General features: G+C 50.7%; 1 protein-coding gene across 2 annotated transcripts; it reads right to left on the bottom strand.

Moving 5' to 3' along the window:
• Window positions 1-385: 385 nt before the first annotated feature.
• Window positions 386-25953, bottom strand: ATP5F1A (ATP synthase F1 subunit alpha). Of its 2 annotated transcripts, XM_069746975.1 has the most exons (12): window positions 25635-25953; window positions 5977-6055; window positions 5393-5562; window positions 4538-4711; window positions 4080-4246; window positions 3226-3374; window positions 2321-2472; window positions 1602-1826; window positions 1307-1414; window positions 1083-1227; window positions 839-989; window positions 386-619 (listed from the first exon to the last, which is right to left on the bottom strand). In XM_069746975.1, exons 1-12 carry the CDS (start codon window positions 25692-25694, stop codon window positions 541-543), a joined length of 1659 nt encoding a protein of 552 aa, XP_069603076.1. In that variant the 5' UTR covers window positions 25695-25953; the 3' UTR covers window positions 386-540. The 2 variants fall into 2 exon arrangements, with proteins under 2 accessions (XP_069603076.1, XP_069603069.1); XM_069746968.1 differs by having other exon boundaries at window positions 839-1227; window positions 25635-25793.
• Between the last annotated feature and the right edge of the window lie 1165 nt (window positions 25954-27118).

Raw genomic sequence — 27118 nt, 5'->3', positions numbered from 1 at the left:
CGATCAGCACATCGATGAAGTCGCGGGGGTGCCGATCAGAGAGCAGAAGGAGATCCCTGTCTGCATGCCCACTAAATGTGATAGATATCAACCGCAGTATTTACAGGGTTAAAGCAGTGCCAGCACCACTCTTGGCACAGAGTAGGGTGACTGCATTCAGAATCTTCTGACACCTGGCTGCGATCGCCCAGCCTCATTTGCATGGGAGATGGCGATGAAGTAACATACATACATGTCAAAAAGGAGTCAAAATAAAAAATAAAAAAAAAAACACAAAAGGGTGGGTATGGGGGTGTTAGGGGCCCTTTTCAGGAAATGTTTGTCACAGCTGTAGTTTGTTAAAAAAACAAACAAAAAAAAAAAAAAAAAAAAAAAAACAGGCATGTTCAGTAAAGTTTTCATGGAACATTTTACTCTCCAATTGAGAAATTTCTGTACATTAAAAGCCACAAGAGCTTCAATAAGTTTAGTGAAAATGGAACCAGAGAAGAAGAGCATTAACAGCAACAGCCACAGACTGGAAATGGAAACTGGTGGAGTTTACTCAAAAGTAGACAGGAAATTTATTACAATTTCTTTCAGCTTGGCATCTGCCTGCTCAGAGATCTTCCCATCAGCCCTGAAGGGGGAAAAGAAAAAAAAAAAAATTATAGGTAAAACATTAGCATTGCCATACACAGTAGATCAAAAGCCTCTGATAAGCAAAGGGTTTTTCTTGGTGTGAATTGCAATTTTCATCAGATGGATCAAACATTTCTGGGTGCTGCACTATGTCCTGCACATGAAACCTCAATAATTGGCGTTGCTTTGAGACATAGTTGACCAGATCTTGACGTACCTGATTGTTGCAAGTAGATCCTGGTGTTGGCTCTTAATGTGGGAAAGGAAAGCATTCTCGAATTTTGTGATCTTGGTTGGCTCCATTTTGTCCAGATGACCCCTAACACCGGCATAGATAACAGTCACCTGCTCCTCAATAGCCATGGGCTCTGCAGAACAAAGCCATGTTAGAATCCATGTCACCATTACTGTAGGACACATCAGGCAATAAAATACTGCAAGAAAATACTTGTGTGGCTCACCATACTGTCCTTGCTTCAGCAGCTCAGTAAGACGGACACCACGGTTCAATAGTTGTTGGGTAGCAGCATCCAAATCAGAGCCGAACTGGGCAAAAGCTGCTACTTCACGGTACTGAGCCAACTCCAGCTTCATGGTACCAGCCACCTATGGACAGAACATAGACTGAAGATTGGCTCCCTAAACCCCTCCTCCACACTCCTATCACATGCAAACATCTACAAACCTGTTTCATGGCTCTGGTCTGAGCTGCAGATCCGACACGGGACACAGACAGACCGACATTGATGGCAGGTCGGATACCCTTGTAGAACAACTCGGTCTCCAAGAAGATCTAAGAGAAAAACAGTGTGTGCGCATTATTGCCTTCTCCACATCACCACTCACAGGACTTAAGGGGTATTCCCATCTTCAAGATCCTATCCCAATGTGTAGTAGATTAGCAAAATATAAGCTGTGCAAAAAAAGAGGGGTGTGGGCAATTGGTTTAGCTGAAGCATGTGGAAGATTTACTAACTCACCTGGCCGTCAGTAATAGAAATGACATTTGTTGGGATGTAAGCAGACACATCACCGGCTTGGGTCTCAATGACTGGGAGAGCAGTCAAGGATCCACCGCCAAACTGGTCGTTCATCTTGGCAGCCCTCTCAAGCAGACGGGAGTGGAGGTAGAACACATCACCTGGGTAGGCCTCACGACCAGGAGGACGACGCAATAGTAGAGACATCTGGCGGTAGGCCACAGCCTTGCAAAAAAATTTTTTTAAAAAGAAATGGTTAATTATCGGACATGGAGCTGGAATCTAAGGCTGCAGCAAAGGCTTTTAGCAAATATTGAGCAACAAGCCATGAAAAAAAAAAAAAAAAAAATTTAGTCAGCGGCAGTCAATTTATATCCCCCCCTTTGAGATCCGTGCGATGTGAGCACCAACAATCATGACGTCTCATACTACATGTTAATGGTAGCAAGAGAAGTAGGTAGGATCTAGCAACAGGGGGCAAGGGAAGCAGATTTTAGGTTTTACACCACAGAAGGCTTTGCACTATGTAATACATTTGGGCATATGACACTGGGGTGAGTGGCGGTTTGGGGCCGTGTTACATGCCACAGATTTTCTGTGACTTATATGCATCACTGTGGAGGCCTAGTCTTATGCCAATTTACAATGCACAAGATGTGCAGTCCTTAGAGACGACATTTAAGTAATGGTCACAACAGCAAATTTTTAATGTCAGTTACCTGTTTGGACAAATCATCGTAGATGATCAGGGCGTGTTTTCCATTGTCTCTGAAATATTCTCCCATTGAGCAGCCAGAGTATGGTGCCAGGTACTGTAGGGGGGCAGCATCAGAGGCGGTGGCAGACACCACAATTGTGTACTTCATTGCATCTATGGAAAAAAAAAAAAATAAAAATACATATACTACCATTGGAAAATGCAAGCACCGATCTCTGCTGGTACAGAGCAGTCAGACTGCTCGCAGCTCTTAGGCTATGAGCCCACGTTGTGGATTTGCCTCTGGAATTTTTTTTATGCGGATTCTGCATCTCTTGGCAGAAAACGCAGATGCGGATTTGATGCATTTTTTATGCGGATTTTGCGCAGGTTTCATGCGTTTTTACCCCTGCGGATATTTATAATGGAATGGGTACAAGAACGCTGCAGATCCGCACAAAAGTAGTGACATTCTCCTTTTAATCCGCAGCTTTTCCACACCATTAGCACAGCATTTTTTTTTTACATTGATTTACATTGTACTGTAAATCCCTTGCGGATCTGCAGCATTTCTGCAAGGTAAAAAACGCTGCGGATCTGCAGTAAATCCGCAACGTGTGCACATAGCCTTAAAGTCTGTTGGGTCATGACTGCAAACATACTGATTGACCATTGGCTCCCTGCTGCCCAACTGCAGGGAGCCAGCAGTCAGTCAGCATGACATCAGAAGAGGAAGAGCTGCTAGTCAGAGAAAATCTTTCTGACAATCCCTTTAAGGTGCAACTAGTGGCACTGCAGTTGTGAAACTACAACTCAGCATTCCCTGATAAAACTCAAGCTTGCAGCATGAAGGTTAACAGCTGGAGTGCTTTATGTTGCACATCGATGCACTAGACAGGTAGGCGGCTGTAGATGTTGTGGTCGTACCTGCATCAGTCAGTCTCTTCACCAGCTGAGCCACGGTGGATCTCTTCTGACCGATGGCCACATAGATACAGTATAGTTTCTTCTTCTCATCAGTTCCATCATTAAATCGCTTCTGGTTGATAATTGTGTCAATGGCAATGGAGGTTTTGCTGCATAGCGAACAGAGCAGGTATTAAAAAAAGATTGTAGTCTTGAGTAGTATCTGCATGCAACTCATTTAAGCATTGTAGCTCTTCATCCTATACGTTTCTCAGCAATGATTACACCATGCTAAACTTAAGGGAATTGGGGCCAAGAATCTCTCAGTTTATGACAGTGAGGGGGAATAAGCTCCTGCTGAATTCCAGTGTGATCATAGAAGGTGCTGGCTCATCTTGCTCGAGGTTGGGGTGTATAACTAAATCATAAGCAGATGAATACAGCGTTGGTGATGTGGATGGAGGCAGTAAGCACAGCCCTAGAGGTTAAGTGTCATAGTCCTGCACATTGGCTCTAGGAGATGCCTTTCTGTGCATAGCTGCCATATACTTAAAGCCCCCCAAAAAATGATGTGAGTGAAGGCTCCCCTCACTACAGAAAGCAGAGATGTCCTAAGTACAGAAATTATGCAGCACCTCTTTCTGCACAGGGCATTGATACCGTTCTGCATGTCGGGTATGACTTCCTGTTGGGCACCTAGCAGGTATCAGACATGCGTCATTTTCTAGTTGGCACAATTCTGTCATACCAGCCAGGGTTCTTGCAGTGGTCTCAAAAAAAAAAAAAAAAATAAAAAAAAAATAAAGCAGCACAGAGCACGACAATGCAAAAAAAAAAAACCAAAAAAAAAAAACCACACCATTTCTAGGGCTTACCCAGTCTGTCTGTCACCAATGATCAGCTCACGCTGTCCACGGCCGATGGGCACCAGACTGTCAACAGCTTTGATTCCAGTCTGCATGGGCTCCCGCACGGAGATACGTGGAATGATACCAGGTGCCTTCAGTCCAACTCTTCTGCGGTTTTTTCCTGTTAGTGGACCCTTTCAACAAAAAAAAGCAATCCAATATCAGATCTGCTGGTCCATTTCCATATATTTTGATCATCATTATTCACTGTAAATGCCTTATACAGGATCATCTGGTGCTGACGACGTGACTTCTGAACATATCAGCTCATTATTCATGAGTCTTTGCAGTTCCGAGCAGACATGTGGTCATCGGCGCCACTCACCTAGTACAGAGTTGAGTGGCAGCAGACTACTTCTTATGAAAGCTTCTCTGACTGGTATAGCCCCTTCATTGGTTCTGTATCCCCCCCAATATCATCTTACCTTGCCATCAATAACATTTCCCAGGGCGTCCACAACACGGCCAAGCAGTTCATCACCAACAGGAACATCCACAATGGCGCCAGTTCTCTTCACGATGTCTCCTTCCTTGATGAGTTTGTCGTTACCAAACACGACAACACCAACATTGTCGGGCTCCAAGTTCAAGGACATGCCCTAGTGATAAATTACAGACTTATATACAAATCCTACTCTGCCCCCAACATCAGGGCTTTTATACGGACACCTTACAGTGTCGTTTCCCCTAACCCAAAAAAGGACAAAGTAGTGCAGAGCAGCACCACCACCGTGAGGTCACATCGCACAGAAGCATGTCACCTTCCCCAGTCTCATGTGGCTTTACTGGGAAGCTGTGGCACTAACCATGCCTGGGACATGATTTCCTCATTTACCTTTAAGGGGTTAATTAACAATTGTAAGTGTCCTATCAATGGGATCCCATGGCCAAGACCCCACTGATTTATTAGAATGGATGGGGTCCTGTATACCCATTTAAATGGAGTGCTGGTAAGTATGTGCGCAGCATCTCTATTCACTAACTAAGGGACCAAGTACAACCCTGCCAATTCAGTCAATCCTGTAGACCATAATGAGGCAGCAGTGAACATTCACAACTGCGGTGCCATTCAGATGCGAGATACAAAGGGGATTCGTTCAGGGCACCTGTAGATATCCTGCTCATATGCACACGATGGGTATACACATTCCATCTTTTAGGAGGGGGGAGGTTATGGTTCCGATCTGCTTTTTTAGTAAAAAGGAGAGAGTGGGGTGGTAGTGGGTGCAAAATGAAGGCCACTAGTGGTACCAGTAGAGATGACTGATAAACAGACCTACCTTAAGTCCGGAGGAGAACTCCACCATCTCCTCAGCCTGGACGTTCCTCAGGCCATAGACACGAGCGATACCATCTCCAATGGAGAGGACACGACCGGTTTCCTCTAGGTCTGCGCTAGTGTCTGCACCAAGGATGCGCTCCTCGAGGATGGAGGACACCTCAGCGGTGCCTGTACAGTACAGAACAGCAATTGCCATTTAGTAATGCGATACACAAGATCTATCAAAACTAGACCACACTTGTGCATGAACAACTCCCTCATGCCTGATGCCCTAAATTACAACAGTCTTCGCTAGATATTGTCAAGCCCAAGGCTCCTATTTGGCATCTTGTAGCATGTTTCAAAGCAGTGTGTCAGCTGCCTAAGAAGGGGAGTGCGCTTTAATTGGGCTTATAAACCTTCACCTTTGAACATACGGTACTAGAGGCGCAGCACTAGATTTGGGTTTACTCTCTGAATCCACAGACCCGAGCCGCTCCCCTTGACATTACAACCTAGGAGGCCGCCCTCCCTTGACAGGTCACAGCATCTCTGGCCCTGGCCACGTGGGATGAGAAGCACAGAGGACTTGTAAGCACTCACCAGTCTTCTGAAGCCATGATCCGGATGCATGGATGTTACGGGTGGCGACGAAAGCAGCACCAAGGGCCTTCTTAGAGACCTGAGAAGAAAGACAAGTGAAGAGAAGTATTTATAGACTGTTCCAGAAGTGACTTCATTCATTGTAGGTCACACAGAGGACAAAGTGCAGAGAAGCCAAGGGCACAACATGAGGAGGAACGAGAGCAGGAAGACTGGAGAACTACACGTACACTGCAAGACATTAACCTGTCCTTAGTGCAGGCTTTACGGCTAGAATCACACAAATCGATATAGAAAGGTCTTCAAAGAATGAGAATAGAATAAAGTAGTAATTATTTTTTTCCTGTTGGTTGCAGTTTTGTCACATTATACCTGCGGTCCACTCTGCGGGTAATATATTACAGCTGGATACACTCTGGTGGGAAGAGATTTATTATAACTTGTCACATCTAATCCCTGCTAATTATATGCTTAGGAGTCAAGTGGGCGGTCCTAACAGTGCTTGAAGCCTTGCCTGTATGTGCACACAGCTGTGATTAGGACCACCCACTGGACTCAAACTTTGATGTAATCTTCTCCTCTGTTAACTACACACATCAAAAAGCCTGGATGTTTAAAGGGAACCTGTCACCCCCAAAATCGATGGTGAGGTAAGCTCACCGTCATCAGGGGCTTATCTACAGCATTCTGTAATGCATAGATAAGCCGCCGATGTAACCTGAAAGAGGAGAAAAAGACGTTAGATTATACTCACCCAGGGGCGGTCCCGCTCCGGTGGGCGTCTCAGGTCCGGTACAGCGCCTCCCATCTTCATTCCATGACGTCCTCTTCTAGTATTCACGCCACGGCTCCCTGTTGAGGGCAGAGCGCAGGCGCTGGAAAGGTCAGAGAGGCCCGGCGCCTGCGCACTGCAGTACTTTGCTCTGCCCTCAACAGGGCAGACAAAGTATGCCTGCGCCGGAGCGTGAAGACGAGAAGAGGACGCCATGGAATGAAGATGGGAGGCGCCGAAGCGGACCTGAGACGCCCATTTGACCGGACTGCAGCGGGACCGCCCCTGGGTGAGTATAATCTAACCTCTTTTTCTCCTCTTTCAGGTAACATCGTGGGCTTATCTACAGCATTACAGAATGCTGTAGATAAGCCCCTGATGACGGTGAGCTTACCTCACCATCGATTTTGGGGGTGACAGGTTCCCTTTAATATGAAACATCCCATTTAGGAAAATAATGGGTGTAAAGAAACTTCTATTACCCATGTGCGGAAAGTCAAAGGGTGTTTCAGAGCCGCTCACTTCAATAATGGAGTTACCAGCAACAATACAACGCCAGAGAGCCATCGAAGAGAAGCCTGTGCGATGAGCGAACGCGCTCGGATAAGGCATTATCATGCCCATGCACTAACTGAGGGTCTTCAGCATGCTCGAACAATATGTTCAGGTCCTGGCGGCTGCCTAACAAATAGCCAATCCCTGCCTGTGTTGCAAAGACAAAGATCGCTGCGCCAATCAAAATGCGGTACTTGTTTCCCCTGTTCCTGAAGTGCTGCCCTGGAGCATGCATGTTTTAATAAAAGGACAAGTTTTGATTTTACCCAAGACTTTTTGCAAGTGTCTTATTAGAGGGACACCCCCTACTTTATAATGTTACAGCACCTCACTATGATATGCCGTCACTGAGGAATCATGCACTGGGATCCCAGTCTATCCTGAGAGGATTCGGAGCTCTGTACCTCCAATGCATGAGTATCCGTATATATGCAGACATACGGTTGCCATCTTTGGAGCCTTAAACCCTTAATGACAGCCAACACATCTTTTAACTGACCTGAGATATAAGAGAATATCTCCACATACAGGTGATAATCCAGCAGCTGTCGGCTGTACACTATAGCTGACAACTTGCTGTATCAGCCACGATCAGTGTTTGCACCGTACATATCTGTTTAACCCCTTAGATGCTGCTGTCAATAGTGACTACATCATAAATGGTTAACAGAGTGTGGGGGCTTCCTCTTTATCCAAATTGGCACCCTCAGATCATGATTGTGTGGTCCTGATGTTTGCCATGGCAATTCATGACCAAAGAGTGCCCTTACAGTCTGCCGGCTGTTGTATCCTGTTCAGAAGTTAGAGGCATTTAGTTGGTAAAAATACACATTTTCATTTCTGTCATACCACTTTGCATTAATTCCTGTAAAGCACCATGAGGGTTAATAAACTACCTGACTGCAGTTTTTAAAATGTTATCACGTTTGGGGGTTTCACAATAAATGAGACCCCTAAAGTCACTTGAAACATGGATAGGTTCCTTAAAAAATAAATAAATAAATAAATATCTAAATTTCCTTGAAAAAATGAAAAATTACCGCTACATTTTTTTTAAACCTCCTGAAATACTAACAAAATAAAACATTTTACAAATGGTGCTGATGTAAAGCTGACATGTGGGAAATGTTATGAATGGTTTGCTGTGGTATGACTATCTGGATTAAAGGGACAATCATTCAAATTTGCTAATTTTTTTTTACGTTTCTCAAATTTCTGATATTTTCTTATGCAGCAGCTACCGGTAAATTTCAAAAGTAAAAATAGATACCAATAAAAGTAAAATTAATTGAGACATCAGTAGGTTAAGTGTTTTTGAATATCCATATTGAATCAGGAGCCCCATATAATGATCCATACAGTTTATTATGGGCCCCATTAGAGGCTCCATATTAAAATATGCCCCATATAATCCTGCATAAAGATTAATAAGGGCCCCATAAGATGCTCCATAGAGATATTTGCCCTATATAGTGCTGCACAAGCGTTATGGCCCCATAAGATGCTCCGTACAGTCACTTGCCCCATACAGATGCCCCATACAGTCTCTTGCCCCGTATGCTGTGGCTGCAATAAAAAAAAAAAAAAATAAAAAAAAATATTCACCGCTCCTCGTTCCGATGCGGCACAGTCTTCAGCACTGACATTCACGCAGAGGGCTCGTACTAACCACGTCACCGCACCCTCTGACCTGAGCGTCGGAGCTAGAGGACGCTAAAGACTGAGCCGGATCGGAACAAGGAGGTTGTGACTATCGCGCAGCGCTCCCCGTTATACTCACCTGCTCATGGCGCGGTGCAGTCCCCGCTTCTCCCGATGCTGCATCTTCTTCCTGTACTGAACAATCACAGTTACCGCTCATTACAGTAATGAATATGCGGCGCCACCTCTATGGGAGGTGGAGCCGCATATTCATTACTGTAATGAGCGGTACCATGTGACTGCTCACTACAGAAAGAAGCTGCAGCGCTGGAAGAAGCAGGGACTGCGTCAGGAGTAGGCGAGTATAATTAGACAGCCCCTTCCCCTGACGACCCCCGGGTATGGCTAGAGTATAAGCCGAGAGGGGGACTTTTAGCCCAAAAAAAAGGGGCTGAAAATCTCAGCTTATACTCGAGTATATACGGTATAATGTGACACGGAAAAACAATCTCAAAATCACTGGGATTTGCTGAAGCGTTGCAGAGTTATAACCACAGACACTGGTCAGAATTCAAAAGTTTGGCTCCGCCACTAAGGGGTTAATTAGGAGTTTAGTAGGTAGGCCCTTTAAACCACAATGTACCCCCTCATACTCAGTTCTCATGGTGTCAGCAATGGGTCTGACATGACACTGCTGTGTCACATGATCCTTGTAACCAACCAATCAGCAGTCACTTCACTGCCCCTCCTCCAGACAGAACTGACATCCACAAGTAGGGAGCGATGTGTCTGAAGCAGCTACCGATTGGTCAAAGAGAGACCAGCACAGGACTGCTGGCACAGCTATAGGTGTAATTTTATATAGGGGAAATGGTGATTAGCCCCTTTCTGCCATTAGACGTACTATTGCGTCCATGTGGGGTGGGCTTTACTTCCCAAGGACGCAATAGTACGTCATATGCGATCGGCAGCGCTCACGGGGGGAGCGCCGCCGATCGCGGCCGGGTGTCAGCTGTTTATCGCAGCTGACATCCGACACTATGTGCCAGGAGCGGTCAAAGACCGCCCCCGGCACATTAACCCCCGGCACACCGCGATCAAAGATGATCGCGATGTGCCGGCGGTACAGGGAAGCACCGCGCAGGGAGGGGGCTCCCTGCGGGCTTCCCTGAGCCCCCCGCAGCAACGCGATGTGATCGCGTTGCTGCGAGGGTCTCACCTCCCTCCCTGCTCCCTCCAGCCCCGGATCCAAGATGGCCACGGATCCGGGTCCTGCAGGGAGGGAGGTGGCTTCACAGAGCCTGCTCAGAGCAGGCACTGTGAAGCAGCCTGCACTCCTATCAGATCAGTGATCTGACAGAGTGCTGTGCAAACTGTCAGATCACTGATCTGTGATGTCCCCCCCTGGGACAAAGTAAAAAAGTTAAAAAAAAAAAATTTCAAATGTGTAAAAAAAAATTAAAAAAAATATTCCAAAATAATGAAAAAAAAAATAAAAATATTATTCCCATAAATACATTTCTTTATCTAAATAAAAAAAAAAAAACAATAAAAGTACACATTTAGTATCGCCGCGTCCGTAACGGCCCGACCTATAAAACTGGCCCACTAGTTAACCCCTTCAGTAAACACCGTAAGAAAAAAAAAAAAAAAACGAGGCAAAAAACAACGCTTTATTATCATACCGCCGAACAAAAGGTGGAATAACACGCGATCAAAAAGACAGATATAACTAACCATGGTACCGCTGAAAACGTCATCTTGTCCCGCAAAAAACGAGCCGCCATACAGCATCATCAGCAAAAAAATAAAAAAGTTATAGTCCTGAGAATAAAGCGATGCAAAAATAATTATTTTTTCTATAAAATAGTTTTTATCGTATAAAAGCGCCAAAACATAAAAAAATTATATAAATGAGGTGTCGCTGTAATCGTACTGACCCGAAGAATAAAACTGCTTCATCAATTTTACCAAACGCGGAACGGTATAAACGCCTCCCCCAAAAGAAATTCATGAATAGCTGGTTTTTGGTCATTCTGCCTCACAAAAATCGGAATAAAAAGCGATCAAAAAATGTCACGTGCCCGAAAATGTTACCAATAAAAACATCAACTCGTCCCGCAAAAACCAAGACCTCACATGACTCTGTGGACCAGAATATAGAAAAATTATAGCTCTCAAAATGTGGTAACGCAAAAAATATTTTTTGCAATAAAAAGCGTCTTTCAGTGTGTGACGGCTGCCAATCATAAAAATCCGCTAAAAAACCCGCTATAAAAGTAAATCAAACCCCCCTTCATCACCCCCTTAGTTAGGGAAAAATTAAAAAAATGTATTTATTTCCATTTTCCCATTAGGGCTAGGGTTAGGGCTAGGGTTAGGGTTAGGGCTAGGGTTAGGGCTAGGGTTAGGGCTAGGGCTAGGGTTAGGGCTAGGGTTAGGGCTAGGGCTACAGTTTGGGTTGGGGCTAAAGTTACAGTTAGGGTTTAGATTACATTTACGGTTGGGAATAGGGTTGGGATTAGGGTTAGGGGTGTGTCAGGGTTAGAGGTGTGGTTAGGGTTACTGTTGGGATTAGGGTTAGGGATGTGTTTGGATTAGGGTTTCAGTTATAATTGGGGGGTTTCCACTGTTTAGGCACATCAGGGGCTCTCCAAACGCGACATGGCGTCCGATCTCAATTCCAGCAAATTCTGCGTTGAAAAAGTAAAACAGTGCTTCTTCCCTTCCGAGCTCTCCCGTGTGCCCAAACAGGGGTTTACCCCAACATATGGGGTATCAGCGTACTCAGGACAAATAGGACAACAACTTTTGGGGTCCAATTTCTCCTGCTACCCTTGGGAAAATACAAAACTCAGGGCTAAAACATTTTTTGTGGGAAAAAAAAAAAGATTTTTTATTTTCACGGCTCTGCGTTATAAACTGTAGTGAAACACTTGGGGGTTCAAAGCTATCACAACACATCTAGATGAGTTCCTTAGGGGGTCTAGTTTCCAAAATGGTGTCACTTGTGGGAGGTTTCTACTGTTTAGGTACATTAGGGGCTCTGCAAATGCAATGTGACACCTGCAGACCATTCCATCTAAGTCCTCATTCCAAATGGAGCTCCTTCCCTTCCGAGCCCTCCCATGCGCCCAAACAGTGGTTCCCCCCCACATATGGGGTATCAGCGCACTCAGGACAAATTGGACAACAAATTGTGGGGTCGAATTTCTCCTTTTACCCTCGGGAAAATACAAAACTGGGGGCTAAAAAATAATTTTTGTGGGAAAAAATTTTTGTTTTATTTTTACGGCTCTGCATTATAAACTTCTGTGAAGCACTTGGTGGGTCAAAGTGCTCACCACACCTCTAGATAAGTTCCTTAGGGGGTCTACTTTCCAAAATGGTGTCATTTGTGGGGGGTTTCAATGTTTAGGCACATCAGTGGCTCTTCAAACGCAACATGGCGTCCCATCTCAATTTCTGTCAATTTTGCATTGAAAAGTCAAACGGCGCTCCTTCCCTTCCGAGCTCTCCCATCCGCCCAAACAGTGGTTTACCCCCACATATGGGCTATCAGCGTACTCAGGACAAATTGTACAACAACTTTTGGGGTCCAATTTCTTCTCTTACCCTTGGGAAAATAAAAAATTGGGGGCGAAAAGATAATTTTTGTGAAAAAATATGATTTTTTATTTTTACGGTTCTACATTATAAACTTCTGTGAAGCACTTGTTGGGTCAAAGTGCTCACCACACCTCTAGATAAGTTCCTTAGGGGGTCTACTTTCCACAATGGTGTCACTTGTGGGGGGTTTCAATGTTTAGCCACATCAGGGGCTCTCCAAACGAAACATGGCGTCCCATCTCAATTCCAGTCAATTTTGCATTGAAAAGTCAAATGGCACTCCTTCGCTTCCGAGCTCTGCCATGCGCCCAAACAGTGGTTTACCCCCACATGTGGGGTATTGGCATACTCAGGACAAATTGTACAACAATGTTTGGGGTCCATTTTCTCCTGTTACCCTTGGTAAAATAAAACAAATTGGAGCTGAATTACATTTTTTGTGAAAAAAAGTTAAATGTTCATTTTTATTTAAACATTCAAAAAATTCCTGTGAAGCACCAGAAGGGTTAATAAACTTCTTGAATATGGTTTTGAGCACCTTGAGGGGTGTAGTTTTTAGAATGGTGTCACACTTGGGTATTTTCTATCATATAGACCCCTCAAAATGACTTCAAATGAGATGTGGTCCCTAAAATAAAATGGTGTTGTAGAAATGAGAAATTGCTGGTCAACTTTTAACCCTTATAACTCCCTAACAAAAAAAAATTTTGGTTCCTAAATTGTGCTGATGTAAAGTAGACATGTGGGAAATGTTACTTATTAAGTATTTTGTGTGACATATCTCTGTGATTTAATTGCATAAAAATTCAAAGTTGGAAAATTGCGAAATTTTCATAATTTTCGCCAAATTTCCGTTTTTTTCACAAATAAACGCAGGTACTATCAAATAATTTTTACCATTGTCATGAAGTACAATATGTCACGAGAAAACAATGTCAGAATCACCAGGATCCATTGAAGCGTTCCAGAGTTATAACCTCATAAAGGGACAGTGGTCAGAATTGTAAAAATTGGCCCGGTCATTAACGTGCAAACCACCCTTGGGGGTAAAGGGGTTAAGAAAGGGGTGTCCAATTAGTGGAAATACCCTTTAAAATTCATGCATTTGAGGCTAAAGAATCAAATTTAGTCATTCGATTTCATGACGAGTTTTACTTTTACAGTGTTTGAGCTAAACACCTTGCATTCTCTCCTGTAAGGTCGGGCTCACTAAGAAAAGGTGAATGATGCAACATTTTTAATAAAATACCGAAGTTTTTAACCGTAACCATGGATTTAAAAAAAATATAGTTCTTACCGATAACGGTATTTCTCTGAGCCCATGACGGCACCACGGAGAGAGGGGATCCGCCCACCAAGGACAGGAAACCTACGGATAAAAAGGCGGTACCACTCTCCTGCATCAGTTGTTTTACATAGAGAACGATGGGAGACTACTAAAACATTTGTAAATTTTAACTGTTTATCATAACGAGATACCGCGTGTTTAAAGACTATAAATAGACTATGGCACTAATTTGATGTGCGCACCCATAAGTGAAGGGAGGGAATGTACGGGTGCCGTCATGGGCTCAGAGAAATACCGTTATCGGTAAGAACTATATTTTTCTCTGATCGCCCATGACGGCACCACGGAGAGAATTGCATAGATAGTACATTCAGGGAGGGACCACCGCCTCCAGAACCCTTTTACCGAAAGTAAGGTCTGAAGAGGAGATTAGGTCCAATCTATAGTGCCTATAGAATGTGGATGGTGAAGACCAGGTAGCAGCTCTACATATCTGGTCTATAGAAGCTCCGGCTTTCTCCGCCCAGGAAGTTGCCACTGCCCTTGTTGAGTGAGCCTTAACCTCCCCTGGAACGGACATCCCACTTGCCGAGTATGAGAGACTGATGGCGTCCGTGATCCATCTTGCTATGGTGGCTTTGGATGCTTTTTTCCCCTTCCGGGGACCCTGGAAACACACAAACAGAGAGGGATCCTCCCTACTCTCTCTAGTGGCTTCTATGTAATGTAAGAGACACCTTTTTACATCTAGTGTATGTAAGGTTTGTTCCTCCTTATTTTTAGGGTTGGGACAGAAGGAGGGGAGAGATATCTCTTGGGACCTGTGAAATTTTGAAGCCACTTTCGGTAGATATGCTGGGTCTATTTTTAAAATGACTCTATCCTCTAGAAATTGTGTGTAGGGAGGATTAGCTGAGAGAGCCTGTAAGTCGCTAACCCTACGGGCAGAAGTGAGGGCGACTAACAGAGCAGTTTTTAGAGATAAATTTTTCAGTGAAGCTTCGCGTAATGGTTCAAATGGAGTACTAGTCAGGGCTTTAAGGACCAAGTTTAAGTCCCATTGAGGAACAACTTTTACTGGAAGAGGCCTCGATCTTCCTGCTGCCCTGATAAATCTAGAGACCCATCTGTTTGAAGCCAAGTCAAAATTGAATAGGGCTCCCAAAGCTGCCACATGAACTTTTAGGGTACTAGTGGCCAACCCCATCTCCAACCCATTTTGTAGGAATTCTAGTATGGAAGTAAGGGGAATTTCTTTCCCTATTCTTACACCTGAAGAAGACAGAAATTTTTTCCATACCTTGCCGTATTGTTTTGTTGTAACCGGCTTCCTACTTTGTAACAGGGTTGAGATTAGCCCCGGAGAGAACCCTCTGCTCTCTAATAATTTCCTTTCAAGAGCCAAGCTGTCAAGTGCAAGTTCTTGACTCGAGGGTGACAGACTGGGCCCTGCGACAATAGATCCTGAAGGTCTGGTAATACCCAAGGGTCGGATATTGACATCTTCCTCATCCATGAGAACCAAGGTCTCTTCGGCCAGAACGGGGCAATTAGGATGACCAGCGCCCCGTCCTCCCGAATCTTCCTCAGCACTGCTGGAATCAGAATAAGAGGAGGGAAGGCATAGACAAGATGGTGACCCCAAGATATCAGGAAAGCGTCCACCGCTACTGGGTTCCCCAGAGGAGATAGGGAGCAAAAGGAGGCTACTTTTTTGTTTAGATGGCTCGCAAAGAGATCTATTTTGGGAACACCCCATCTTTCTGTGATCTGGGTGAATATTGACCGATTTAGTTCCCATTCCCCCTGTTTTAGGCTGGACCGGCTGAGGAAGTCTGCTTTGTAATTGTCTACTCCCTTTATGTGTAGGCTTGTTAGGGATAAGAGATTGCTCTCGGCTATTTGCAGGATTGAGTCGGTCACTTCCATTAGATTTTTGGAACGGGTACCCCCCTGGTGATTTAGGTAAGATACTACCACCCGGTTGTCCGACATTACTCTTACATGGTGAGAGTGAAGGACCCCCAAGAATTCTTGAAGGCCAAATTTTACTGCAAGGAGTTCCTTCATGTTGGAGGATTTGTTTACCAGAGATGGAGACCAAATGCCCTGGGCTACTAGGTCGCCCAGATGGGCCCCCCACCCTGAAGGGCTTGCGTCTGTAGTCAGAACTTTCGAGACCTGAATTACCCATGGGACTCCCTGGGAAAGATTTTCCTGCGATTTCCACCATGTTAGAGAGTGATTGGTGCGAGGAGATAGAGTCAACTGCCCGTCTAAATGCCCTCCTAGATGGATTTGCTCCGATAATATCTGCCATTGAAGGACTCTCGAATGTAATTGGGCCCACTGGACCGCTGGAATACAAGAGGTCATGGAGCCTAAGAGGGACATGGCCTGACGGAGTGTTATGGAGGGGAGAGATTGGGTTCTTGATACTAAACTTTTTAGTTTTTGTATCTTGTTCTCTGGGAGCCGACACTCCATCTTTTTGGAGTCTAGAGTGAGACCTAGGTACTCCTGGACCTGAGAAGGCATTAGTCTGGACTTCCCTACGTTTATTAGCCAGCCCAATTTCTTTAAAGAATGCATCACTATTGCCAGTTGATCCTCGCAATGTTGCGGGGAGGAGCCTATCACCAAGAAATCGTCCAGATATGGAACGATTAGGGTATTTTCTTCCCTGAGGTGAGCCATTACCTCTGCTATCAGCTTTGTGAAAACCCTCGGGGCTATGGCAAGGCCAAATGGTAGAGCTGAAAATTGGAAGTGATTTAGGACTCCCCTGATGTGAACTGCCATCCTGAGGAACCTCTGGTGATCCTTGTGTATTGGGACGTGATAATATGCGTCCTTTAGGTCCAGGACCACCATGAAGCATTGGGGAAACAACATTTTGATAGATGATTTTATCGTTTCCATCTTGAATGCTTGAACGTCCAAGTAATCGTTTAGTTTTTTTAGATTTATAATGGTCCTGAAGGAACCGTCTGGTTTCTTCCTCAGGAATAGAGGGGAATAGTACCCTTGCCCTCTTTCTTGTGGGGGAACCTCCAGGAGTACTCCCTTTTTTACTAGCCCGATGACCTCGTTGCCAGCTGTTCTTCTGCCGAAGATCTTATAGATGTCATCGTAAAAGAGGGACGGGGCCATTTTTTGAATGTCAGCCTCAGACCTGATTCTATGATGTTTAGAATCCATTGACTGGAGGTAATCTTTTTCCAGGCTGGGAGAAAGAGAGATAATCTCCCTCCCACCTGGGGCGAACCTTCATTGAGAAGGCTTCTTGGTATCGCTGGGGTTTTTGTTAAAGATGAACCCCTTGTTCTTGTTCCTCTTATCCTCCCACTTTCCCTGGCCTCTCCCAGGGTTCTTACGGAAAAACCTCTTGTTTCGAAAGGGCTTCCTGTAAGAGGGGAGACCTAGAGAGGGAAAGGACTTTTTCTTGTCCCCTGCTTTTTCCAAGATATCATCTAATGTGGAACCGAACAAAAACTCCCCTTCGCAGGGGATAGTACACAATTTTGTTTTTGTTTGTAGATCGCCAGGCCAATTCTTAAGCCAGAGGGCACGCCTGGCCGCATTAGCAAATACTGCCGACCTGGCAGCTAATCTTATAGAGTCTGCCGAGGCGTCAGCCAGAAAGGCCGCAGCTCCCCTTATTACGGGTAATGTCTTCAGCATCAAGTCTCGGGAAGTTTTCCCCTTTAATTGACCCTCTAGTTGATTCAACCAGATCATTAGGGAGCGAGATGTGCATGCTGCTGCCACTGCCGGTTTCAGGCCTCCTCCCGCTGACTCCCAAGAGCCCTTGAGGAAGGCATCCGCCTTCTTGTCCATAGGGTCTTTTAGGACCCCCATGTCCTCAAACGGGAGAGCGAATTTCTTTGATGCTTTCGCTATTGCTACATCTAATTTGGGGGCTTTTTCCCAAAAGGAGCAGGATTCATCCTCAAAGGGGTATTTCCTTTTGGGAGTTAGGAGAGTCTTTTTCATGGGTTTTTTCCATTCCTTTTTGATTAGCGCTGCAATTGTTTCATTAAGCGGAAAAGCTCTCCTCTTTTTTTGTTCTAAGCCCCCAAACATAATGTCTTGTGCTGATTTTTTAGGGTGGGAGTCTACTAACCCCATAGTACTCCTCACTGCCTTTATGAGGCCATCAGTGTCCTCTAATGGGAAACAATTGTGACCTCCTGAGGAAGAAGTGGATGACGAAGACGCGGAGGAGGAGTCGGAGGATTCCGAACTCGCACTATCGCTGTCAGATTTAGAGACTGGGGACGGGGACCTGTGTCTGGTCCTTCTCCGTTTTCTTCCCCTTTTAAGGGATTTAAAGGTGTCTTCCACCTGCTCTTTAATCAGGTTTTTAAGATCTGTTGCAAACCCGGGCAGGCTTTCTGATACCGTCTGCTGTATGCAGGAATTACATAGCTGCTTCTCCCAGGCGAGTGGAAGATCCTCTTTACAGATGGCACAGACCTTGTGCTTGGTTTTACCTACGCTTTTCCTTCCCTAAAAGAGACAAATAATAATCTTACTGTCTCTAACTTTCACGAAGATCAACTTACCACCTCCAGGACCCATAAATACCGGTTGGGAATTCTCAGCCTCTGGCTTTTTCCCCGACGCCGTGCTGGACTCCTTGCTGTGTTGAGACCTTTGGCGTTCTTTGCTGGTGTCCTGGTAACCTTTCTGCTGCCGCCTTTTTTGCTGCTGCGGCGATGCTATAGGTGGAGGTGATTCAGGCAAGGGAGATGCCGGGTCGCTCATACTGCTGCTGCTGGTCTGCGCAAAACAACACTTGCTACGCTGGCGCTGACACGACTGCTCCTGAGGCTCCTGCCAATATACTGCAGAGCCACTGGGGGGAAGTAAATCTCCCATTTAAACTTTCCCGCTGCTCCTCTTTTTTTTTTTTTTTTTTTTCTACTTCCCGGCGCCTGCGCAGTAGCGCCCGGCCGGCACGAGGAGCGCTGAAACGCTGGCGCCTGCGCAGACGCTCCTGCGTCTTGTAGAACGCCTAAGCGTCATGTCGGGATCTATGGAGCGTCCAGCTACAGCGAGGAGCGCCGACGCCTGCGCAATCGCTTCCGCGGCGCCCCGGCGTCTCGCGAGACCAGCGCAGTTCCGGGCATGCGCCGACTTTCCAAGATGGCGCCCGGAGTACAGATATGGCGCTGCTGACCGGCACCCCCGGTCCTATGCAGACCCTTATTGCGCGGCTCTGCAAGCCCGATGGCGTTGCAGTGTGCAGGCTGACGCGAGCTAGGGGAGGGCCACGCCGCACCTCCCGCAACCACAGAGGGACCCCCCTGGATGTTGCCGCTGCTGCATCTTACCTGAGGAGGTGACCGCGAACTCCTTGTCACCTCCTCCACGCACCCTTGAGGCCCACTAGCCCCCAGCGGTGGTGCCTCGGGTCACCACCCCAGCCGAGGCAGAGGGACCCCAGCTGCCTGAATCGGACTGGTTGGCCCCGGAATTCCAACGCTGACTGGTAAGTCCGTAGGTCTCCCATCAAGGACAGGAAACCAACTGATGCAGGAGAGTGGTACCGCCTTTTTATCCGTAGGTTTCCTGTCCTTGGTGGGCGGATCCCCTCTCTCCGTGGTGCCGTCATGGGCGATCAGAGAAAAAGGGGGGGGGGGGGGGGGGAGCCCCATTGGTGGACAAGTCCCTTAAGCATAATGTTACCTGGTAGCTTCTGTACATGACTAGTAATGTATGGGATGAGGAGACTGCTGGGTTTCTACTGCAGAGGCCCCAACCAGCAGTAGGGTAGTGTAAAGGCAGTGCAGGGGGACCACAGGGCAGCACAAGGGGAGGGCAGTATATGGGCAGCACAGGGGGAGGTCAGCCCCAGCGCGGGGCAGTGTATGGGCAGCGCGGGGCAGTGTATGGGCAGCGCGGGGCAGTGTATGGGCAGCGCGGGGCAGTGTATGGGCAGCGCGGGGCAGTGTATGGGCAGCGCGGGGCAGTGTATGGGCAGCGCGGGGCAGTGTATGGGCAGCGCGGGGCAGTGTATGGGCAGCGCGGGGCAGTGTATGGGCAGCGCGGGGCAGTGTATGGGCAGCGCGGGGCAGTGTATGGGCAGCGCGGGGCAGTGTATGGGCAGCGCGGGGCAGTGTATGGGCAGCGCGGGGCAGTGTATGGGCAGCGCGGGGCAGTGTATGGGCAGCGCGGGGCAGTGTATGGGCAGCGCGGGGCAGTGTATGGGCAGCGCGGGGCAGTGTATGGGCAGCGCGGGGCAGTGTATGGGCAGCGCGGGGCAGTGTATGGGCAGCGCGGGGCAGTGTATGGGCAGCGCGGGGCAGTGTATGGGCAGCGCGGGGCAGTGTATGGGCAGCGCGGGGCAGTGTATGGGCAGCGCGGGGCAGTGTATGGGCAGCGCGGGGCAGTGTATGGGCAGCACGGGGCAGTGTATGGGCAGCACGGGGCAGTGTATGGGCAGCACGGGGCAGTGTATGGGCAGCACGGGGCAGTGTATGGGCAGCACGGGGCAGTGTATGGGCAGCACGGGGCAGTGTATGGGCAGCACGGGGCAGTGTATGGGCAGCACGGGGCAGTGTATGGGCAGCACGGGGCAGTGTATGGGCAGCACGGGGCAGTGTATGGGCAGCACGGGGCAGTGTATGGGCAGCACAGGGGGAGGTCAGCCCCAGCACAGGGCAGTGTATGGGCAGCACAGGGGGAGGTCAGCCCCAGCACAGGGCAGTGTATGGGCAGCACAGGGGGAGGTCAGCCCCAGCACAGGGCAGTGTATGGGCAGCACAGGGGGAGGTCAGCCCCAGCGCAGGGCAGTGTATGGGCAGTGTATGGGTAGTACAGGGGGAGGTCAGCCCCAGCGCAGGGCAGTGTATGGGCAGTGTATGGGTAGTACAGGGGGAGGTCAGCCGCAGCGCAGGGCAGTGTATGGGCAGCGCAGGGCAGTGTATGGGCAGCGCAGGGCAGTGTATGGGCAGCGCAGGGCAGTGTATGGGCAGCGCAGGGCAGTGTATGGGCAGCGCAGGGCAGTGTATGGGCAGCGCAGGGCAGTGTATGGGCAGCGCAGGGCAGTGTATGGGCAGCGCAGGGCAGTGTATGGGCAGCGCAGGGCAGTGTATGGGCAGCGCAGGGCAGTGTATGGGCAGCGCAGGGCAGTGTATGGGCAGCGCAGGGCAGTGTATGGGCAGCGCAGGGCAGTGTATGGGCAGCGCAGGGCAGTGTATGGGCAGCGCAGGGCAGTGTATGGGCAGCGCAGGGCAGTGTATGGGCAGCGCAGGGCAGTGTATGGGCAGCGCAGGGCAGTGTATGGGCAGCGCAGGGCAGTGTATGGGCAGCGCAGGGCAGTGTATGGGCAGCGCAGGGCAGTGTATGGGCAGCGCAGGGCAGTGTATGGGCAGCGCAGGGCAGTGTATGGGCAGCGCAGGGCAGTGTATGGGCAGCGCAGGGCAGTGTATGGGCAGCGCAGGGCAGTGTATGGGCAGCGCAGGGCAGTGTATGGGCAGCGCAGGGCAGTGTATGGGCAGCGCAGGGCAGTGTATGGGCAGCGCAGGGCAGTGTATGGGCAGCGCAGGGCAGTGTATGGGCAGCGCAGGGCAGTGTATGGGCAGCGCAGGGCAGTGTATGGGCAGCGCAGGGCAGTGTATGGGCAGCGCAGGGCAGTGTATGGGCAGCGCAGGGCAGTGTATGGGCAGCGCAGGGCAGTGTATGGGCAGCGCAGGGCAGTGTATGGGCAGCGCAGGGCAGTGTATGGGCAGCGCAGGGCAGTGTATGGGCAGCGCAGGGCAGTGTATGGGCAGCGCAGGGCAGTGTATGGGCAGCGCAGGGCAGTGTATGGGCAGCGCAGGGCAGTGTATGGGCAGCGCAGGGCAGTGTATGGGCAGCGCAGGGCAGTGTATGGGCAGCGCAGGGCAGTGTATGGGCAGCGCAGGGCAGTGTATGGGCAGCGCAGGGCAGTGTATGGGCAGCGCAGGGCAGTGTATGGGCAGCGCAGGGCAGTGTATGGGCAGCGCAGGGCAGTGTATGGGCAGCGCAGGGCAGTGTATGGGCAGCGCAGGGCAGTGTATGGGCAGCGCAGGGCAGTGTATGGGCAGCGCAGGGCAGTGTATGGGCAGCGCAGGGCAGTGTATGGGCAGCGCAGGGCAGTGTATGGGCAGCGCAGGGCAGTGTATGGGCAGCGCAGGGCAGTGTATGGGCAGCGCAGGGCAGTGTATGGGCAGCGCAGGGCAGTGTATGGGCAGCGCAGGGCAGTGTATGGGCAGCGCAGGGCAGTGTATGGGCAGCGCAGGGCAGTGTATGGGCAGCGCAGGGCAGTGTATGGGCAGCGCAGGGCAGTGTATGGGCAGCGCAGGGGGAGGTCGGCCCCAGCACGGGGCAGTGTATGGGCAGCGCAGGGGGAGGTCGGCCCCAGCACGGGGCAGTGTATGGGCAGCGCAGGGGGAGGTCGGCCCCAGCACGGGGCAGTGTATGGGCAGCGCAGGGGGAGGTCGGCCCCAGCACGGGGCAGTGTATGGGCAGCGCAGGGGGAGGTCGGCCCCAGCACGGGGCAGTGTATGGGCAGCGCAGGGGGAGGTCGGCCCCAGCACGGGGCAGTGTATGGGCAGCGCAGGGGGAGGTCGGCCCCAGCACGGGGCAGTGTATGGGCAGCGCAGGGGGAGGTCGGCCCCAGCACGGGGCAGTGTATGGGCAGCGCAGGGGGAGGTCGGCCCCAGCACGAGGCAGTGTATGGGCAGCACAGGGCAGTGTATGGGCAGCACAGGGCAGTGTATGGGCAGCACAGGGCAGTGTATGGGCAGCACAGGGCAGTGTATGGGCAGCACAGGGCAGTGTATGGGCAGCACAGGGCAGTGTATGGGCAGCACAGGGCAGTGTATGGGCAGCACAGGGCAGTGTATGGGCAGCACAGGGCAGTGTATGGGCAGCACAGGGCAGTGTATGGGCAGCACAGGGCAGTGTATGGGCAGCACAGGGCAGTGTATGGGCAGCACAGGGCAGTGTATGGGCAGCACAGGGCAGTGTATGGGCAGCACAGGGCAGTGTATGGGCAGCACAGGGCAGTGTATGGGCAGCACAGGGGGAGGTCAGCCCCAGCACGGGGCAGTGTATGGGCAGCGCAGGGGGAGGTCAGCCCCAGCACGGGGCAGTGTATGGGCAGCGCAGGGGGAGGTCAGCCCCAGCACGGGGCAGTGTATGGGCAGCGCAGGGGGAGGTCAGCCCCAGCACGAGGCAGTGTATGGGTAGCACAGGGCAGTGTATGGGCAGTACAGGGGGAGGTCAGCCCCAGCACGAGGCAGTGTATGGGCAGCACAGGGCAGTGTATGGGCAGCACAGGGGGGGTCAGCCCCAGCACAGGGCAGTGTATGGGCAGGGGGAGGTCAGCCCCAGCACAGGGCAGTGTATGGGCAGCGCAGGGGGAGGTCAGCCCCAGCACAGGGCAGTGTATGGGCAGTACAGGGGGAGGTCAGCCCCAGCACAGGGCAGTGTATGGGCAGCGCAGGGGGAGGTCAGCCCCAGCACAGGGCAGTGTATGGGTAGCACAGGGCAGTGTATGGGCAGGGCAGGGGGAGGTCAGCCCCAGCACAGGGCAGTGTATGGGCAGTGCAGGGGGAGGTCAGCCCCAGCACAGGGCAGTGTATGGGCAGCGCAGGGGGAGGTCAGCCCCAGCACAGGGCAGTGTATGGGCAGCGCAGGGGGAGGTCAGCCCCAGCACAGGGCAGTGTATGGGTAGCACAGGGCAGTGTATGGGCAGGGCAGGGGGGAGGTCAGCCCCAGCACAGGGCAGTGTATGGGTAGCACAGGGCAGTGTATGGGCAGGGCAGGGGGAGGTCAGCCCCAGCACAGGGCAGTGTATGGGCAGCGCAGGGGGAGGTCAGCCCCAGCACAGGGCAGTGTATGGGCAGCGCAGGGGGAGGTCAGCCCCAGCACAGGGCAGTGTATGGGTAGCACAGGGCAGTGTATGGGCAGCACAGGGGGAGGTCAGCCCCAGCACAGGGCAGTGTATGGGCAGTGTATGGGTAGTACAGGGGGAGGTCAGCCCCAGCGCAGGGCAGTGTATGGGCAGCGCAGGGCAGCGCAGGGCAGTGTATGGGCAGCGCAGGGCAGTGTATGGGCAGCGCAGGGCAGTGTATGGGCAGCGCAGGGCAGTGTATGGGCAGCGCAGGGCAGTGTATGGGCAGCGCAGGGCAGTGTATGGGCAGCGCAGGGCAGTGTATGGGCAGCGCAGGGCAGTGTATGGGCAGCGCAGGGCAGTGTATGGGCAGCGCAGGGCAGTGTATGGGCAGCACAGGGGGAGGTCAGCCCCAGCACGGGGCAGTGTATGGGCAGCGCAGGGGGAGGTCAGCCCCAGCACGAGGCAGTGTATGGGCAGCACAGGGCAGTGTATGGGCAGTACAGGGGGAGGTCAGCCCCAGCACGAGGCAGTGTATGGGCAGCACAGGGGGGGTCAGCCCCAGCACAGGGCAGTGTATGGGCAGGGCAGGGGGAGGTCAGCCCCAGCACAGGGCAGTGTATGGGCAGCGCAGGGGGAGGTCAGCCCCAGCACAGGGCAGTGTATGGGCAGTACAGGGGGAGGTCAGCCCCAGCACAGGGCAGTGTATGGGTAGCACAGGGCAGTGTATGGGCAGGGCAGGGGGAGGTCAGCCCCAGCACAGGGCACTGTATGGGTAGCACAGGGCAGTGTATGGGCAGGGCAGGGGGAGGTCAGCCCCAGCACAGGGCAGTGTATGGGCAGCACAGGGGGAGGTCAGCCCCAGCACAGGGCAGTGTATGGGTAGCACAGGGCAGTGTATGGGCAGGGCAGGGGGAGGTCAGCCCCAGCACAGGGCAGTGTATGGGCAGCACAGGGGGAGGTCAGCCCCAGCACAGGGCAGTGTATGGGCAGCGCAGGGGGAGGTCAGCCCCAGCACAGGGCAGTGTATGGGCAGCGCAGGGGGAGGTCAGCCCCAGCACAGGGCAGTGTATGGGCAGCGCAGGGGGAGGTCAGCCCCAGCACAGGGCAGTGTATGGGCAGCGCAGGGGGAGGTCAGCCCCAGCACAGGGCAGTGTATGGGCAGCGCAGGGGGAGGTCAGCCCCAGCACAGTGCAGTGTATGGGCAGCACAGGGGGAGGTCAGCCCCAGCACAGGGCAGTGTATGGGCAGCACAGGGGGAGGTCAGCCCCAGCACAGGGCAGTGTATGGGCAGCACAGGGCAGTGTATGGGCAGCACAGGGGGAGGTCAGCCCCAGCACAGGGCAGTGTATGGGCAGCGCAGGGCAGTGTATGGGCAGTACAGGGGGAGGTCAGCCCCAGCACAGGGCAGTGTATGGGCAGCACAGGGGGAGGTCAGCCCCAGCACAGGGCAGTGTATGGGTAGCACAGGGCAGTGTATGGGCAGCACAGGGGGAGGTCAGCCCCAGCACAGGGCAGTGTATGGGCAGCGCAGGGCAGTGTATGGGCAGCACAGGGGGAGGTCAGCCCCAGCACAGGGCAGTGTATGGGCAGCGCAGGGCAGTGTATGGGCAGTACAGGGGGAGGTCAGCCCCAGCACAGGGCAGTGTATGGGCAGCACAGGGGGAGGTCAGCCCCAGCGCCTGTCACTGCTGACAATGACACCGGACCAGTGACCTTCACAGCACACCTGCGGCCTAGTCGGTCCCTGCGCCCTCGCTCTGTCCTGCAGCACAGCCCTGCAGCCCCTTGCTGTGCCCCGTTGACCTCTGCACGGCAGCTCGTACACCCAGGCCGCAGAGCGCAGGAGGGCGCGGAGCGGCAGTGCAGGCCGCAGGCGGCCACGCTGGGAGCTGCGGCAGAGAACAAGCAGCTGTAGAACCTACCAGACCGGCCTGCCGGGGCAGGGAGCGGGCGAGGGTGGCGGCTACACGGACTGACAGCATGTTTCCAGCGGCCGGTGAGGCTCTACGTCAGATGAGCGGCGCGTCCTCCCTGTCCGCTAGTCCGTGCAGACTGAGGGAAAATGGCGTCCCGGCTGCGAGCTAGTGAAGGAAGGTCACTCCCGCCCACCGCAGGCTCCACCCTCTATGCATAACGGTTTTTTTTTCTAATAGCTTTATTCGTTATTTCGTTCAAGGGCAATAGGACAAGACAAGAACAACCCTGAGCTGTCATTCGCCGTGACGTCTCCATGACAGCACTGAGGGTGCATTTTGATTTTTTTTTTTTTAAACCAACTTTATACACACAAGAGCACAGGGACACTAATACCCAAAGCCACGTGCATATAAAGAATAAATAAAATATCTGCTTCTGCCTCATTCTCATTGGTGACTCATCGGCAGTGACTTTGGCAAGAATCGCTGATGTGAAAGTCGCCTTTTGCAGCAGATTCGGCAGTTTTTCTGCATCTGCCGTGTAACGGATCACTTACGGCAACACTGCGTTCGGCCTCATTCATTCCCCATGGGATTTGCTGCACTTGCTGTGATCTGGGAAATGTGGTACCATACCTCCCAACTTTTGAAGAAGGGAAAGAGGTATAAAGTTTGCGGCGCGCCGGAGCAAATTTTAGGCCACGCCTCTGGCCACACCCATTTCACAACTAGTCACACCCATATCCATGTCCCAACCACACCCAATTAGCACTGCTGATCACACTGTTTCATATACAATAATTATAAACAAAAATAAATATGGCCACACAGTGCTCCATACTGTATAATGGCCCCACATGATGCTCCATACTGTATAATGGCCCCACATGATGCTCCACACTGTATAATGGCCCCACATGATGCTCAATACTGTATAATGGCCACACATGATGCTCCATACTGTATAATGGCCCCACATGATGCTCCATACTGTATAATGGCCACACATGATGCTCCATACTGTATAATGGCCACACATGATGCTCCATACTGTATAATGGCCACACATGATGCTCCATACTGTATAATGGCCACACATGATGCTCCATACTGTATAATGGCCACACATGATGCTCCATACTGTATAATGGCCCCACATGATGCTCCATACTGTATAATGGCCCCACATGATGCTCCATACTGTATAATGGCCCCACATGATGCTCAATACTGTATAATGGCCACACATGATGCTCCATACTGTATAATGACCGCACATGATGCTCCATACTGTATAATGGCCTCACATGATGCTCCATACTGTATAATGGCCCCACATGATGCTCAATACTGTATAATGGCCACACATGATGCTCCATACTGTATAATGACCGCACATGATGCTCCATACTGTATAATGACCACACATGATGCTCCATACTGTATAATGGCCCCACATGATGCTCCATACTGTATAATGACCACACATG

Source organism: Ranitomeya imitator, chromosome 1 (genome assembly GCF_032444005.1).
Source record: "Ranitomeya imitator isolate aRanImi1 chromosome 1, aRanImi1.pri, whole genome shotgun sequence".
Classification (NCBI taxonomy): domain Eukaryota; kingdom Metazoa; phylum Chordata; class Amphibia; order Anura; family Dendrobatidae; genus Ranitomeya; species Ranitomeya imitator.
The sequence above is the reverse complement of the archived record's forward strand: the minus strand, read 5'-3'. Positions and strand labels throughout refer to the sequence as shown.

What these genes read in the sequence shown, in the direction of transcription:
- ATP5F1A (XM_069746968.1), bottom strand. Translation starts at nt 25,694, where the DNA reads ATGCTGTCAGTCCGTGTAGCCGCCACCCTCGCCCGCTCCCTGCCCCGG. An exon ending in AGTTCTCCTCCGGACTTAAG is followed by an intron (nt 4,712 to 5,392) that starts GTAGGTCTGTTT and finishes ATTTATCACTAG; the next exon opens with GGCATGTCCTTGAACTTGGA. An exon ending in AGACCAGAGCCATGAAACAG is followed by an intron (nt 1,228 to 1,306) that starts GTTTGTAGATGT and finishes TTCTGTCCATAG; the next exon opens with GTGGCTGGTACCATGAAGCT.